The sequence below is a fragment of the Salmo trutta genome, unplaced genomic scaffold (genome assembly GCF_901001165.1).
Source record: "Salmo trutta unplaced genomic scaffold, fSalTru1.1, whole genome shotgun sequence".
NCBI lineage: Eukaryota > Metazoa > Chordata > Actinopteri > Salmoniformes > Salmonidae > Salmo > Salmo trutta.
The window spans coordinates 170,111-188,529 of NW_021822745.1; the positions used below are offsets into that span (position 1 = coordinate 170,111).

Genomic DNA, 18,419 nt, shown 5'->3' on the forward strand with positions numbered 1-18,419 from the left:
GGGGGGAGCTGAAAGACGATGGCCAAAGCTTACCCACGATGTTGCACAGCGACAGTAAGTCAATAACTCATTGTTTTAGTCAAATTATGATATATTTAGGTTTTGAAGTGACAAATCTTTGGGATTTTTTTTTTCTTTCATCATGAGTCTTACGTGTCTTTTTCAAACGAGATTAAGTGCCAGTTCATTTCAGCCTACGTTTCGTTTCAGGGTTGGCTTTTACTTAACTGTGATCATCCAGGGAGGTTCATGAGTTGTCTGAAAGCTAAACAGACTTTTCTCTGTAGCTTGGCTTTCCACTACATAAAACAGCCACTAAGTCAACATTGGCTATACTGTAGAAATATATTAAAATAGAAATTATCTTTTAGGTCTTAATTTAAGGTTAAGGCTAAGGTTAGGCATTAGGGTTATCAGTGTGGTTAAGGTTAGGCATTAGGGTTATTAGTGTGGTTAGGGTTAGGCATTAGGGTTATCAGTGTGGTTAAGGTTAGGCATTAGAGTTATCAGTGTGGTTAAGGTTAGGGTTAGGCATTAGGGTTATCAGTGTGGTTAGGGTTAGGCATTTGGGTTATCAGTGTGGTTAAGGTTAGGCATTAGGGTTATCAGTGTGGTTAAGGTTAGGGTTAGGCATTAGGGTTATCAGTGTGGTTAAGGTTAAGGTTAGGCATTTGGGTTATCAGTGTGGTTAAGGTTAGGGTTAGGCATTAGGGTTATTAGTGTGGTTAAGGTTAGGCATTAGGGTTATCAGTGAGGTTAGGGTTAGGCATTAGGGTTATCAGTGTGGTTAAGGTTAGGGTTAGGCATTAGGGTTATCAGTGTGGTTAAGGTTAGGGTTGGGCATTAGTGTTATCAGTGTGGTTAAGGTTAATGTTAGGCATTAGAGTTATCAGTGTGGTTAAGGTTAAGGTTAGGCATTTGGGTTATCAGTGTGGTTAGGGTTAGGCATTAGGGTTATCAGTGTGGTTAGGGTTAGGCATTAGGGTTATCAGTGTGGTTAAGGTTAGGCATTAGGGTTATCAGTGTGGTTAGGGTTAGGCATTAGGGTTTTCAGTGTGGTTAAGGTTAGGCATTTGGGTTATCAGTGTGGTTAGGGTTAGGCATTTGGGTTATCAGTGTGGTTAGGGTTAGGCATTAGGGTTATCAGTGTGGTTAAGGTTAGGCATTAGGGTTATCAGTGTGGTTAGGGTTAGGCATTAGGGTTATCAGTGTGGTTAAGGTTAGGGTTAGGCATTAGGGTTTTCAGTGTGGTTAAGGTTAGGCATTTGGGTTATCAGTGTGGTTAGGGTTAGGCATTAGGGTTATCAGTGTGGTTAAGGTTAGGCATTAGGGTTATCAGTGTGGTTAGGGTTAGGCATTAGGGTTTTCAGTGTGGTTAAGGTTAGGCATTTGGGTTATCAGTGTGGTTAGGGTTAGGCATTAGGGTTATCAGTGTGGTTAAGGTTAGGCATTAGGGTTATCAGTGTGGTTAAGGTTATGCATTAGGGTTATTAGTGTGGTTAAGGTTAGGCATTAGGGTTATCAGTGTGGTTAGGCTAATGTTAGCAATGTAGTTAAGCTTAGGGTTAAAATCAAACTTTAAGAAGAGTATGTGGAAATATCTCGGGTTTATGACTTTGTGGTTGTGGTAACTAGTGATGATCCATCGTTTGGCGACCTTGCCATGGAGCAAATTAAAATAGGGATTGCTCATTTTCGACCATTCCATTGACCCTAAAGAGAATTCTCTACCAACCTGGGGCACAGGCCCATGCAGAATGAACTCGTCCAGTTCTTCACTATACACTCCAAACAATTCATTAGCTAGGCTATCCATATTACCAAACCGTTCAATAGCTAGTCTATCCATATAACAAACCATTCAACAATTAGGCTATCCATATTACCAAACCATTCAATAGCTAGGCTATTGAACAGTTTGATAATATGGATAGCCTAGCTATTGAACGGTTTGGTATTACCAAACCGTTCAATAGCTAGGCTATCCATATTATCAAACTGTTCAATAGCTGGGCTATCTATATTACCAAACCATTCAATAGCTAGGCTATCCATATTACCAAACTGTTCAATAGCTAGGCTATCTATATAACAAACCATTCAATAGCTAGGCTATCCATATTACCAAACCGTTCAATAGCTAGTCTATCCATTTTACCAAACCATTCAATAGCTAGGCTATCCATATTACCAAAATGTTCAATAGCTAGGCTATCCATATTACCAAACCATTCAATAGTTAGTCTATCCATATTATCAAAATGTTCAATAGCTAGGCTATCCATATTACCAAACCATTCAATAGCTAGGCTATCCATATTACCAAACCATTCAATAGCTAGGCTATCCATATTACCAAACCATTCAATAGTTAGGCTATCCATATTACCAAACCATTCAATAGCAGGCTATCCATTTTACCAAACCGTTCAATAGCAGGCTATCCATATTACCAAACCATTCACTAGCTAGGCTATCCATTTTACCAAACCATTCAATAGCTAGGCTATCCATATTACCAAACCGTTCAATAGCTAGGCTATCCATATTACCAAACCATTCAATAGCAGGCTATCCATATTACCAAACCATTCAATAGCAGGCTATCCATTTTACCAAACCGTTCAATAGCAGGCTATCCATATTACCAAACCGTTCAATAGCTAGGCTATCCATTTTACCAAACCATTCAATAGCTAGGCTATCCATATTACCAAAATGTTCAATAGCTAGGCTATCCATATTACCAAACCATTCAATAGCTAGGCTATCCATATTATCAAACCATTCAATAGTTAGGCTATCCATATTACCAAACCGTTCAATAGCTAGGCTATCCATTTTACCAAACCGTTCACTAGCTAGGCTATCCATATTACCAAACCATTCAATAGCTAGGCTATCCATATTACCAAACCATTCAATAGCTAGGCTATCCATATTACTAAAATGTTCAATAGCTAGGCTATCCATTTTACCAAACCGTTCAATAGCTAGGCTCGGGGCTCCCGACTGGGGCAGCGGTCTAAGGCACTGCATCATAGTGCTAGAGGTGTCACTACAGACCCTGGTTCAAGCCTAGGCTGTATCACAACCGGCCGTGATCAGGAGTACCATAGGCACAATTGGCCCAGCGACGTCCTGTTAAGGGTTTGGCCGGGTTATGCGGTCATTGTAAATAAAGACACTGTAGAAACATTACTAAGGCAGGTCTGAATGAATCGCAGCGTCAGTTGACCACAGAATGTTTAGGTTTTTCCACTTCAGGATGTTTTTATACTGAAAATTACTTCAGTGGTTAAACATTGATAATATCAGGGCTCAAGCTTAACCCCAACATTCTGTCTAAATTAACCCCAACATTCTGTCTAAATTAAATACCAATATTCTGTCTAAATTAACCCCTAACGTTCTGTCTAAATTAACCCCTAACGTTCTGTCTAAATTAACCCCCAACATTCTGTCTAAATTAACCCCAACATTCTGTCTAAATTAACCCCCAACATTCTGTCTAAACTAACCCCTAACATTCTGTCTAAATTCACCCCAACATTCTGTCTAAATTAACCCCAACATTCTGTCTAAATTATCCCCAACATTCTGCCTAAATTAACCCCAACATTCTGTCTAAATTAACCCCAACATTCTGTCTAAATTAACCCCAAAATTCTGTCTAAATTAACCCCAACATTCTGCCCAAATTCACCCCTAACATTCTGTCTAAATTAACCCCAACATTCTGTCTAAATTAACCCCTAACGTTCTGTCTAAATGAACCTCAACATTCTGTCTAAATTAACCCCTAACATTCTGTCTAAATGAACCCCAACATTCTGTCTAAATTAACCCCCAACATTCTGTCTAAATTAACCCCCAACATTCTGTCTAAATTCACCCCTAACATTCTGTCTAAATGAACCCCTAACGTTCTGTCTAAATGAACCTCAACATTCTGTCTAAATTAACCCCAACATTCTGTCTAAATTAACCCCAACATTCTGTCTAAATTAACCCCCAACATTCTGTCTAAATTAACCCCTAACATTCTGTCTAAATTCACCCCAACATTCTGTCTAAATGAACCCCTAACATTCTGTCTAAATTAACCCCTAACATTCTGTCTAAATTAACCCCTAACATTCTGTCTAAATTCACCCCTAACATTCTGTCTAAATTAGCCCCAACATTCTGCCTAAATTAAAGCCAACATTCTGTCTAAATTAACCTCAACATTCTGTCTAAATTAAAGCCAACATTCTGTCTAAATTAACCCTTTACTTTATGTCTAAATTAACCCCAACATTCTAAATTAAACCCTAACATTCTGTCTAAATTAACCCCAACATTCTGTCTAAATTAACCCCCAACATTCTGTCTAAATTAACCCCTAACATTCTGTCTAAATTAACCCCTAACATTCTGTCTAAATTCACCCCAACATTCTGTCTAAATTAACCCCAACATTCTGTCTAAATTAACCCCAACATTCTGTCTAAATTAACCCCTAACATTCTGTCTAAATTCACCCCTACCATTCTGTCATCTCCACCAGGCCTGTTTAGCACCATCAAAGTTTTACTGTCATTTGTTCCTGTTTATCCGTTCGTCGGTCCATAAGAAGCTGATCTTGGGGAATGTTGGATAAATCTGAACCATATTTGTGGCGTTTGGGTCTCGGCGAGGTTCAGAGAGGGGAGATGTGTAACTCTAGCACTCTTTATGTCCTCTGTAACACAATGTGTCAGGGCTTTCGACTTTATACAACTCCCACATCCTCAACACACACACACACACACACACACACACACACACACACACACACACACCACACACACACACACACACACACACACACACACACACACACACACACACACACACATACACACACACACACACACACACAGGCATAAACCAGCACACATCACATTCACACACACGCACCACGCACTCGCACACGTACCTCTCACAGAAAATATACAAATCTACATTATGTACATAGATACATGAATGGTAAAGTCAAGTTAGGGGGCTAACTGTGCTGCCGGTTTAGTAAAAACCCAGAATATGTAAGAACTGCAGTTAAACCTTTTTCAGAACACAGAGGGGCGTGGCACTGTGTTGTGGAGCGATTTGTTAGATACTTTGACTGACGAGGAGAGGAGAGGAGAGGAGAGGAGAGGAGAGGAGAGGAGAGGAGAGGAGAGGAGAGGAGAGGAGAGGAGAGGACAGGACAGGACAGGACAGGACAGGACAGGAGGTAGAGAGGGTAGGGAGGGTGTAGAGTGTAGAGAGGGTAGGGAGGGTAGAGAGGGTAGGGAGGGTAGGGAGGATAGAGAGGGTAGAGAGGGTAGAGAGGGTAGGGAGGGTAGAGAGGGTAGAGAGGATAGAGAGGATAGAGAGGGTAGGGAGGGTAGGGAGGGTAGAGAGGGTAGGGAGGATAGAGAGGGTAGAGAGGGTAGAGAGGGTAGGGAGGGTAGAGAGGGTAGAGAGGATAGAGAGGATAGAGAGGGTAGGGAGGGTAGGGAGGGTAGAGAGGGTAGAGAGGGTGTAGAGAGGGTGTAGAGAGGGTAGAGAGGGTAGAGAGGGTAGAGAGGGTAGAGAGGGTAGAGAGGGTAGAGAGGGTAGAGACGGTAGAGAGGGTAGAGAGGGTAGAGAGGATAGAGAGGGTAGAGAGGGTAGAGAGGGTAGAGAGGTAAGGAGGGTAGAGAGGGTAGAGGGTCGAGAGGGTAGAGAGGGTAGGGGAGGGTAGAGAGGGGTAGGGAGGGGTGTAGAGAGGGTAGAGAGGGTAGAGAGGGTAGAGAGGGTAGAGGGTAGAGAGGGTAGAGAGGGTAGGGAGGGTAGAGAGGGGTGTAGAGAGGGTAGAGAGGGTAGAGAGGGTAGAGAGGGTGTAGAGAGGGTAGAGAGGGTAGAGAGGGTAGAGAGGGTAGGGAGGGTTGAGGGGGTAGGGAGGGTAGAGAGGGTAGACAGGATAGAGAGGGTAGAGAGGGTAGGGAGGGTATAGAGGGTAGAGGGTAGGGAGGGGTAGAGAGGGTAGAGAGGGTAGAGAGGGTAGAGAGGGTAGGGAGGGTAGGGAGGGTAGGGAGGGTAGAGAGGGTAGAGAGGGTAGGGAGGGGTAGGGAGGGTAGGGAGGATAGAGAGTGTAGAGAGTGTAGAGAGTGTAGAGAGGGTAGAGAGGGTAGGGAGGGTGTAAAGTGTAGAAGGTAGAGAGTGTAGAGGGTAGAGCGTGTTGAGAGGGTAGAGAGGGTAGAGAGGGTAGAGAGGGTAGAGAGGGTGTAGAGAGGGTAGAGAGGGTAGAGAGGGTAGGGGAGGGTAGAGAGGGTAGAGAGGGTAGAGAGGGTAGAGAGGATAAAGAGGGTAGGGAGGGTAGAGAGGGGGTAGAGAGGGTAGAGAGGGGTAGGGAGGGTAGAGAGGGTAGAGAGGGTAGAGAGGGTAGGGAGGGTAGGGAGGGTAGAGAGGGTAGGGAGGGTAGAGAGTGTAGAAAGGGTAGAGAGGGTGTAGAGTGTAGAGAGGGTAGAGAGGGTGTAGAGGGTAGAGAGGGTGTAGAGGGTGTAGAGGGTAGGGAGGGTAGAGAGGGTAGAGAGGGTAGAGAGGGTAGAGAGGGTAGGGAGGGTAGAGAGGGTGTAGAGGGTGTAGAGGGTAGAGTGGGTAGAGAGGGTAGGGAGGGTAGAGAGGGTAGGGAGGGTAGAGAGGGTAGAGAGGGTAGAGAGGGTAGAGGGTAGAGAGGGTAGAGAGGGTAGAGAGGGTAGAGAGGGTAGGGAGGGTGTAAAGTGTAGAGGGTAGAGAGTGTAGAGGGTAGAGAGTGTTGAGAGGGTAGAGAGGGTGTAGAGAGGGTAGAGAGGGTAGAGAGGGTAGAGGGGGTAGGGAGGGTAGAGAGGTAGAGTGGGTAGAGAGGGTAGAGAGGATAGAGAGGGTAGAGAGGGTAAAGAGGGTAGGGAGGGTAGAGAGGGTAGAGAGGGTAAAGAGGGTGTAGAGAGGGTGTAGAGAGGGTAGAGAGGCTAGGGAGGGTAGAGAGGGTAGAGAGGGTAGAGAGGGTAGGGAGGGTAGAGAGGGTAGAGAGGGTAGAGAGGGTAGAGAGGGTAGAGAGGGTAGAGGGGGTAGGGAGGGTAGAGAGGGTAGAGAGGTTAGAGAGGGTAGGGAGTGTAGAGAGGGTAGAGAGGGTGTAGAGTGTAGAGAGGGTGTAGGGTGTAGAGAGGGTAGAGAGGGTAGAGAGGGTAGGAGGGTAGAGAGGGTAGGGAGGGTAGAGAGGGTAGAGAGGGTAGAGTGTAGAGAGGGTAGAGAGGGTAGAGAGGGTGTAGAGTTTAGAGAGGGTGTAGGGTGTAGAGAGGGTAGAGAGGGTAGAGAGGGTGTAGGGTAGAGAGGGTAGAGAGGGTAGGGAGGGTGTAGAGTGTAGAGAGGGTGTAGGGTGTAGAGAGGGTAGAGAGGGCAGAGAGGGTGTAGAGTGTAGAGAGGGTGTAGGGTGTAGAGAGGGTAGAGAGGGCAGAGAGGGTAGAGAGTGTAGAGAGGGTGTAGGGTGTAGAGAGGGTAGAGAGGGTAGAGAGGGTAGAGAGGGTAGAGAGGGTGTAGAGTGTAGAGAGGGTGTAGGGTGTAGAGAGGGTAGAGAGGGTAGAGAGGGTGTAGGGTGTAGAGAGGGTAGAGAGGGTAGAGAGGGTGTAGAGTGTAGAGAGGGTGTAGGGTGTAGAGAGGGTAGAGAGTGTAGAGAGGGTAGAGAGGGTGTAGAGTGTAGAGAGGGTGTAGGGTGTAGAGAGGGTAGAGAGGGTAGAGAGTGTAGAGAGTGTAGAGAGGGTGTAGGGTGTAGAGAGGGTAGAGAGGGGTAGAGAGGGTAGAGAGGGTAGAGGGTAGAGAGGGTAGAGATGCCCTCTACAGTAGAGAAAGGGTGTCAGGGAAAATTCCTACATTTTCCCTCCTGTCCTCACACCTAGACACATTTATAAATCACCTTCTCTTGAAACACTTAGAACATCAAAGTCTCGGACAGAGTTTCTAAACATTCTGGAAAAAAAGTTTATTAAAATGATTCATGAAACAGTCTTGTTTTCAGGGTAATAACAGTGTAATTACTCCCTCAGAAGTTTACACGCTGTCGGTGTCGACTGATTTAAATATATCTGCCCCATGTTAGTTTCCTATGCTGTCATCCGTGGGAAAACACATTGAGACAAAATGCCATGTTAATATCAAAAGCACCATGGGCCACCGTGGGCAGAGGCAAAAAATAACTACTTTCATAAAGAGGGTGACGGTGTTATTGAAACCTTTAAACAAGGCTACAGGTCTGGGCCAATCAGCACTCCATCCAGCCGTCTTGAGACTAACAAAGTCAAAGTAGAAACAGTAGTGTGTGTGTGTGTGTGTGTGTGTGTGTGTGTGTGTGTGTGTGTGTGCGTGTGTGCGTGTGCGTGCGTGCGCGCGCGTGCGTGTGTGTGTGTGTGTGTACGTGTGTGTGTGTGTGTGTGTGTGTGCATGTAAAGGAGAGGTCACTTAGCCGTTTCCTCACCACAGAAGTGCATGATGCATCTAGAGAGGCAAAGCGTGCCTATTAATTCCAACAGTCATACATCCCGTCTCAAACCATGACCATGTTACAAACGTCTGGGTTATGAAAAATAAAAAATAAAAAAACATTGTTAAGAAGTTAAACGTAGGAACAATGATGTGGCATGAGAGAGCGAACTGACCTTTCCATCGGCCTCAATTTCTACTTTTTCAAATTTCAATTTCCCATCAATTCTTTTCACTTTACAGGATTTGCCTTTTTTTTTTGGTGAACTAAGTAAGGGATAATAAACGAGTGGTTATGCGTTCAGTGGAAAGCAATGAACAGAGTGGAAGTTGCATTATTTTCCAGAGAACGCATAGAGACCCAAGTTAATTATCCCTTTTTATACCATGTCCATAATTTAACACGTTTGCCGCTAGAAAATGTTGTTCACCATCCAACGAAGCAGCTAGCAATTATACTAGCTACAGTAGTTGTCGTGGTAACCCGACAAACAGTAGTTAAACATAGAACATGTAAGAACTAAAGCGATTGGATGCTACCGTGCTGATGTACCGTTCGTTATAAGGAAATAATGCACACTCTAGAATGCCCTTTAAGCCAATCAGAAACAAGTATTCAACAACGCCATGGTATAAGTCAAAATAAATGTCTAAATTTGCCAACGGTTCTCACTAGTCTACTGCAACGTAATTATTATTCAGCATAATGTGTAAAGGGGTGTAAATATGTTGGTGCTAATTTTTTCTATGTGTTGTCTTCATTTATTGTGTTAATTAACTGGTAAAATTAGCAGATTCAAAATGTAGACTAATTTATTTGTCAAGTTATCTTTACAATGTGAATGTATTCAATTCTGAAAACCCCTTTATTCCCGTTTGTTTTGTAAGCTGTTTCTGTGCCGGAGCATCCTTCCTCCAGCCTGACTGTAGCCTACACTCTTAGAACCAAAAAGGTTCTTTAAAGAACCAAAAAGGGTTCTGTTGCCTTGCTTCATACATAGAACCCCTAACAGTTCTATATAGAACTCTTTGATCAGAACCCTAGAGGTTATTATTCACTGAGCCAGAGTGGTTCCACGTAGAACCCTGTATGGGCTATTTAGGAATTAATCCTACTACTATTAAATACTAATATTTTACATTTACATTTACATTAACGTCATTTAGCAGACGCTCTTATTCAGAGCGACTTACAAATTGGTGCATTCACCTTATGATATCCAGTGGAACAACCACTTTACAATAGTGCATCTATATCTTTTTTGGGGGGGAGGGTAAGAATATAATTTTGAGGTAAGAATATAATTTAATGAACTATTAAATAATGGACAAAAGAATACCAGCACGGTTTTTTATTATTTTTTTTATTGTCATTATATTCTAACGTATACTGAAGAAAAATGTAAACGGAAAATGCAACGATTTCAACAATTGTACGGAGTTACAATTCATATAAGGAAATCAGTACAATTGAAATAAATTCATTAAGGCCTAATCTATGGATTTCACATGATAGGCAGCCAGGCCCAGCCAATCAGAATACGTTTTACCCCACTAAAGGGCTTTATTACAGACAGAAATACTCCTCGCTTTCATCAGCCCTCTGGGTGGCTGGTATCAGACGATTACGCAGCTAAAGAAGCCGGATGTGGAGGTCCTGGGCTGCAGTAGTTACGCGTGGTCTGCGGTTCTGAGGCCGGCTGCCAAACTTCACATTTTAGAGTGGCCTTTTATTGTCCCCAGCACAAGGTGCACCTGTGTAATGACCATGCTGTTTAATCAGCTTCTTGATATGCCACACTTGTCAGGTGGATGGATTATTTTGGCAAAGGAGAAATGGTTACCAACAAGGATGTAAACAGAGAAATAAGCTTTCTGTGCGTATGGAAGATTTCAGGGATCTTTTATTTCAGCTCATGAAACATGGGACCAACACTTCAGTATAGTTTTGAAATATGGTGGCCAGGGAGGCATCTCTTTGTTTGATCGTTAAAAAAAAAAGCCTAGCTTTTTCTGCTTAGCTAGCTAAGTTAGCTAGCTAGCGTACAAATGTGCTCAAATTCCCATAACATTTCAACATTATTTATCTAGCCTATAGTTTATCACATGACTTTTGGCATATATTTGAATTATATTGTCACGTTCGTCGTTCAATGAAGACCACATTTTATTTTAATTGTGAAACTATGCAAGACATACAAATAAACTCATAAACAAAACAACAAACTGTGACGAAGAGGTGCAACATAAACTAACTCAAAATATAATCATCCACAAACCCAGGTGGGAAAAACAACTACTTAAATATGATCCCCAATTAGAGACAACGATGACCAGCTGCCTCTAATTGGAGATCATCCAAACAAAAAAAACAAAAAAACATAGAAAAACAGAAACTAGAACCACACAACATAGAAAATTTAAACTAGGCAAAACCCCCTGTCACGCCCTGACCTACTCTACCATAGAAAATAAAAGCTTTCTATGGTCAGGACGTGACATATATAATCAACTTTGCATACCTTAATACACACACACACACAAAAAGAACAGGCTTATTGGTAAAATACTTTCAAGTTGGTTCAAGCCACCGTCCTCTTGCGTAGTTGCGTTGTCAAACTGGAAAGGATTGGCAGTTGGTTTTGGAATTGACTTCAGAAAGTATTCATGCCCCCTTGACCATATTCCACATTTTGTCGTGTTTTTTTATTTATTTAATTTTTTATCTATACACAATGACAAAAGGAAAACATGTTTATAAGAAATGTTTGCGAATTTATTGAAAATTAATTCCAGCAATATCTAATTTACCTCAGTAGACACACCACTGAGACAATACATGTTTGAATCACCTTTGGCAGCGATTTAACCTGTGAGTGTTTCTGGGTAAATCTCGAAGAAATGTGCAACCTGGATTGTACAATTTTTGCACAATATTCTTTTTACAATTCTTCAAACTCTGTCAAGTTTGTTGTTGATCATTGCTAGACAGTCATTTTCAAATCTCGCTATAGATTTTCAAGCCGATTTAAGTCAAAACTGCAAATACGACATTGACGAACATTCGATGTCCTTGGTAAACAACTCCAGTGTAGATTTGGCCTTGTGTTTTAGGTTATTGTCCTACTGAAAGGTGAATTCATCTCCCAGTGTATATTTGGCCTTGTGTTTCAGGTTATCGTTCTGCTGAAAGGGGAATTAATCTCCAAGTGTTTGTTGGAAAGCCGACTAAACCAGGTATTCCTCTAGGATTTAGCCTATGCTTAGATCTATTCCATGTATTTAGATCCTAAAAAAAAAAAAACTCCCTAGTCCTTAACGACGACAAGCATACAAAGATTCAGTCACAACCATGCTTGAAAATACGAAGAGTGATTTGATGTGGTTAAAAACATGAAGACATTTTTTCCCCCCTGATCTTTCTTATATCTCACAGACACTTCAGAACAAACTTCATTTAGATATTTTGGGGGGACTATCTGTTATTCAATGTGTTTCTATTGGCTAATAGCAGTAATCTGTTATTCAATGTGTTTCTATGGGCTAATAGCAGTAATCTGTTATTCAATGTGTTTCTATGGGCTAATAGCAGTAAGGACTATCTGTTATTCAATGTGTTTCTATGGGCTAATAGCAGTAATCTGTTATTCAATGTGTTTCTACGGGCTAATAGCAGTAATCTGTTAATCAATGTGTTTCTATGGGCTAATAGCAGTAATCTGTTATTCAATGTGTTTCTATGGGCTAATAGCAGTAAGGACTATCTGTTATTCAATGTGTTTATATTGGCTAATAGCAGTAATCTGTTATTCAGTGTGTTTCTATGGGCTAATAGCAGTAATCTGTTATTCAATGTGTTTCTATGGGCTAATAGCAGTAATCTGTTATTCAATGTGTTTCTATGGGCTAATAGCAGTAATCTGTTATTCAATGTGTTTCTATGGGCTAATAGCAGTAATCTGTTATTCAATGTGTTTCTATGGGCTAATAGCAGTAAGGACTATCTGTTATTCAATGTGTTTCTATGGGCTAATAGCAGTAATCTGTTATTCAATGTGTTTCTATGGGCTAATAGCAGTAAGGACTATCTGTTATTCAATGTGTTTCTATGGGCTAATAGCAGTAATCTGTTATTCAATGTGTTTCTATGGGCTAATAGCAGTAATCTGTTATTCAATGTGTTTATATGGGCTAATAGCAGTAATCTGTTTTTCAATGTGTTTCTATGGGCTAATAGCAGTAATCTGTTATTCAATGTGTTTCTATGGGCTAATAGCAGTAATCTGTTATTCAATGTGTTTCTATGGGCTAATAGCAGTAAGGACTATCTGTTATTCAATGTGTTTCTATGGGCTAATAGCAGTAATCTGTTATTCAATGTGTTTCTATGGGCTAATAGCAGTAATCTGTTATTCAATGTGTTTCTATGGGCTAATAGCAGTAATCTGTTATTCAATGTGTTTCTATGGGCTAATAGCAGTAATCTGTTATTCAATGTGTTTCTATGGGCTAATAGCAGTAATCTGTTATTCAATGTGTTTCTATGGGCTAATAGCAGTAATACCAAAAATCATTATTCATCAACATGTTTTTATACTTCAATGGGTTTTAAAACTCTAAATCAAATATCTAATGATCCTTGGTATGACCTTCTTCAAACAATTCCATTTAGTTTAGTAGAGCTACGCCCCCTCCCATGGCTTAGATGGGGCTTTAATGGGTTAAGCACATTTTCACTCCTGCACTTGTTCAGGCTCGCCATAACAAAGGGGGTTGAACACTTATCGACTCAAGACATTTCAGCTTTTCATTTTAAATTAATTTGTAAAAAAAAAAAAAAAAAAAATGTCTAAAGAATCCATGGCATTATGGGTAATATGTAAAGACCAGTGACCTTGAAATCTTAATTTATCCATTTTAAAATTCAGGATGTAAAACATGAAAATGTGGTAAAAGTCAAGGGGTGTGAATACTTTCTGAAGGTCCTGTAAGAAAGCCTTTTCATCTCAGAATGTATGGTTTTATTAAACCCATTATTTACATTAGCTTCTAGCTAGCATTTAGTTTGAAACAGCACAGGTTTGTATGAACCTGAGCAATAATGTTGCAAAATATGAATTTGATCTACCCTTGCCATAGAAAACTAACATGTCGGACGTTCAGAACAGGCGAAATCATACAGGAGCATCATTAATATGGATCGTAAACGTCAATGGAAAACAGTTAAAACAAATGAAAACTGAACATTAGCTGTAATTTCAGAGTTTGATGTGACTGGGTTACCTTTTGTAAACTGTTGATTTCTAAAATCCCCATTCCAATCTGGGGTAAGGAGAGAACCTTCACTGGATATATATATATAAAAGGTTATTTAATCTCGTCCAAAGAACCAAAAGGTTATATATAGATCTGCAAATATCCCCTTTCTAAGAGTGGAACGTTACTGTAGCCTCCAGTACAGTGAATACTATAGTGTAGAGTAATACCTATTACAGTAATTTACACCTGTGTTATGCAACAGCTCTACCCTGTGTAGCTAAACTCCCCAGCTGTCGATCTACCTGTCTGTTTCCTTACCTGTCTCCCCTCCCCAGCCCGTCTGTCTGTCTCCCTACCTGTCTCCCCTCCCCAGCCCGTCTGTCTGTCTCCCTACCTGACTCCCCTCCCCTCCCCAGCCTGTCTGTCTCTCTACCTGACTCCCCTCCCCAGCCCGTCTGTCTGTCTCTCTACCTGACTCCCCTCCCCAGCCCGTCTGTCTGTCTCTCTACCTGACTCCCCTCCCCAGCCCGTCTGTCTGTCTCTCTACCTGTCTCCCCTCCCCAGCCTGTCTGTCTGTCTCCCTACCTGACTCCCCTCCCCAGCCCGTCTGTCTGTCTCCCTACCTGTCTCCCCTCCCCAGCCTGTCTGTCTGTCTCCCTACCTGACTCCCCTCCCCAGCCCGTCTGTCTGTCTCTCTACCTGTCTCCCCTCCCCAGCCCGTCGGTCTGTCTCCCTACCTGTCTCCCCTCCCCAGCCCGTCTGTCTGTCTCTCTACCTGTCTCCCCTCCCCAGCACGTCTGTCTGTCTCCCTACCTGACTCCCCTCCCCAGCCCGTCTGTCTGTCTCCCTACCTGTCTCCCCTCCCCAGCCCGTCTGTCTGTCTCTCTACCTGACTCCCCTCCCCAGCCCGTCTGTCTGTCTCCCTACCTGACTCCCCTCCCCAGCCTGTCTGTCTGTCTCCTTACCTGACTCCCCTCCCCAGCCCGTCTGTCTGTCTCCCTACCTGACTCCCCTCCCCAGCCCGTCTGTCTGTCTCTCTACCTGTCTCCCCTCCCCAGCCCGTCTGTCTGTCTCTCTCTATCTGACTCCCCTCCCCAGCCCGTCTGTCTGTCTCTCTACCTGACTCCCCTCCCCAGCCCGTCTGTCTGTCTCTCTACCTGTCTCCCCTCCCCAGCCTGTCTGTTTCCCTACCTGACTCCCCTCCCCAGCCCGTCTGTCTGTCTCTCTACCTGTCTCCCCTCCCCAGCCTGTCTGTCTCCCTACCTGTCTCCCCTCCCCAGCCTGTCTGTCTCCCTACCTGACTCCCCTCCCCAGCCCATCTATCTGTCTCCCCTCTCCTCCCAGCCTGTCTGTCTCTCTACCTGACTCCCCTCCCCAGCCTGTCTGTCTCCCTACCTGTCTCCCCTCCCCAGCCCGTCTGTCTCTCTACCTGACTCCCCTCCCCAGCCCGTCTGTCTGTCTCTCTCTACCTGACACCCCTCCCCAGCCCGTCTGTCTGTCTCTCTACCTGTCTCCCCTCCCCAGCCCGTCTGTCTGTCTCTCTACCTGTCTCCCCTCCCCAGCCTGTCTGTCTGTCTCTCTACCTGTCTCCCCTCCCCAGCCCGTCTGTCTGTCTCTCTACCTGACTCCCCTCCCCAGCCCGTCTGTCTGTCTCTCTACCTGTCTCCCCTCCCCTCCCCAGCCTGTCTGTCTCTCTACCTGTCTCCCCTCCCCTCCCCAGTCTGTCTGTCTCTCTACCTGTCTCCCCTCCCCTCCCCAGCCTGTCTGTCTCTCTACCTGTCTCCCCTCCCCTCCCCAGTCTGTCTGTCTCTCTACCTGACTCCCCTCCCCAGCCCCTCTACCTGTCTGTCTCTCTACCTGTCTCCCCTCCCCAGCCCCTCTACCTGTCTGTCTCTCTACCTGTCTCCCCACCCCTCCCCAGCCTGTCTGTCTCTCTACCTGTCTCCCCTTCCCTCCCCAGTCTGTCTGTCTCTCTACCTGACTCCCCTCCCCAGCCCCTCTACCTGTCTGTCTCCCTACCTGTCTCCCCTCCCCAGCCCCTCTACCTGTCTGTCTCTCTACCTGTCTCCCCTCCCCAGCCTGTCTGTCTCTCTACCTGTCTCCCCTCCCCTCCCCAGTCTGTCTGTCTCTCTACCTGACTCCCCTCCCCAGCCCCTCTACCTGTCTGTCTCTCTACCTGTCTCCCCTCCCCAGCCCCTCTACCTGTCTGTCTCTCTACCTGTCTCCCCTCCCCAGCCTGCCGTGACTCAGTAGCTCACCTCCCTGCATGTTCACTTCCAGTCTGAGTTCTGACTCGGCTTTTCCCTTCATTCCTTCCTGGACAAAACATTGTAACGATGAGACTAGTCTACATTACGGGACACATTTACAGACACGGAAGACCACAGACAATGTGAATGTCAACGTTTTTATTTATTTTTATACAGTTAGCCGCGTGTTTGATTGACAGAAGGCATCCGGGGAGAGACTATCCTAATCCATCTGATGGACTTTAGCGACAGGGATAAAACCCAACTGGTACAATGTAGGCACTGTTATATGACGCTTTTAATCATAAAACGATATTCATAAACTGTTAAACTGGTTACACGTGTAGGCTACAATATGTATTTAATTTTAAACACATCGTCAAAGCGGTATGTCCTCTGTAGCATTAGTAACCTAACCGGTAACACAATAGTCATCGGTAGACGGTGAAGGGCACCATAGGTACCGGTGACACCAGGTGGTGTGTCATCAGCACGTTAATAAGCGCCGGTCACCGGACAGATATCCTTTATAAACCACAAACCGTCAGCAAGAGGCACCGGGAAGCCCGGCCTCCTTTTCCGCGCCGCAACACCGTATCACGGCTACTAAAACCTAAACATGGAGACTGTTTTCTCCTTTATCTCACCGACTCACCGTTTTTATCTAATTCATCCACCGTTTAACCCGGTCATATAGGCTACATGAATGCATTATAGATTGTGTTACATGGGTTAGGTTGGGGATATTATTTTGTCTGATTTACTGAAACATATATATATATGTATATATACTACTGGCTATAAACAACATTGTAGATGATTGTTGAAAGCCGTTTTCGCACGTTTATTGTCGTGCCTTTGGAAGTGTTTTGTACATGTAACAGCCTGCAGGCTCGACTGCTTTTTCAATTTGGCACGAAGATCCGCAGACGCACCTGGAGCCGCTGACTACTGAAGGGAAAGAGACTTTGTGTGTTTTGTTTCTTTTAGTAGGTTAATTATAGATTACTTGGATTTTTTTTTTACAACTTTTTTTTTTTAAATCAGACTTAATTAAATTCACACATGATGAAATCGGTCTCGTGTTTTGACGCGGATTTAATAACAATGAAAATGTCCTAAAAAAAATGAAATAATAATCCCACTCGCTACGTTCAGATGTGGTTATGTAGCTGGAGACGGTTTTATTTTGAGGCACCGAGGCGCCCAGAGAAATCTGCAGTGGAGAGACATTTATCGAGTCCCATTTTCCGTTGTCCCGTGAGCTGACGTTTCTCAGCTGCGTCGAGCAGACAGACAGACAGACTGAGTCGCTAAAGAGGAGAGGAGAACGGACGTGGTGGTCTCGACTCTTTCCACTAATCTAGTGACTGTGCTGTAACCCCAGTCTGATGTAATGCGCATTCCCGTAGATCCCAGCGCCACGCGGAGGTTTAGCCCACCGTCCGGTAGCCTCCAGCCGGTCCCGGCTAAGATGAACGAGCTCAACACACCGAACGGGACCGGGCAGCAAGACAGCACGTTGCCAAGGCTGCGCCTGCAGGAGAACCGGAGCATGGCGGAGATCATAGCGGACCACCCGGCGGAACTGGTCCGGACTGACAGCCCGAACTTTCTCTGCTCGGTGTTACCGTCTCACTGGCGCTGCAACAAGACGCTTCCCGTCGCCTTCAAGGTAAATGACACTCTCTTTATAACTTTAAACACTCTCCTTATACATATTTATATTTTATATTAAATATATCTAGGTAAAACACTGTTTACACATCAAATATTTCATAGGCCTACGTAGCAACTGGGAGAAAAAGTCTTATTTTGAATTTCTGTACTGGGGGGTGGGTTTGGTCCCGGAAAATGAATGTGTTTATGCTTTTATAAAATACTAGGCTATTGCTCTGCCATAAAAATTAGTTTTACAAATTATAATTTAGAATTTGTGTTAGTATTATTCCTAGAATATTTAGTGTTGGTCTGCAGATGTTGCTGGTTTGTTTCAACAGATTTGGATTGAGGAGAGTAGCGTGCTTCTTTGAGGAATTTAATTAACAAAGCATTATTGTGTAAAGCTGATAATTGGGAGCAGCGAGGCGTGGAATGGAAACATGTTGTGTATGTTAACTTTCATCAACTACATATTTAAAAAAAAAAAACAATGTTCATGACACATCTCTGTTAATGTCTCCGCCGCTGGGAGACAGACAGACAGACAGACTGGTGTTATTGATCACACCGCCTTTAGATATTATAACCACCTCACACTTACTGAAATAATTACATTTTTCACCACTCAAATTAACTTCGAAATTGAGGGACATTTTACACATTTGCTGTCCTAATTGTAATTAAATTCGAAAACATAATTACATCAAATGAAATGCAGGCATCCATCTCCCATAATATATACAGAAT

At 43.7% G+C, this 18,419-nt stretch overlaps 1 protein-coding gene across 1 annotated transcript in view; it reads left to right on the plus strand.

Moving 5' to 3' along the window:
• LOC115184136 (runt-related transcription factor 2-like) overlaps window positions 1-18,419 on the plus strand; it is a gene marked incomplete at its 3' end in the record, with an annotated part of 85,291 nt that overhangs the window by 42,734 nt on the left and 24,138 nt on the right. The window contains exon 2 of the mRNA XM_029745126.1: window positions 17,423-17,685. Within this exon, the coding sequence (XP_029600986.1) occupies window positions 17,423-17,685 (263 nt within the window). The remainder of the gene's footprint in view (window positions 1-17,422; window positions 17,686-18,419) is intronic.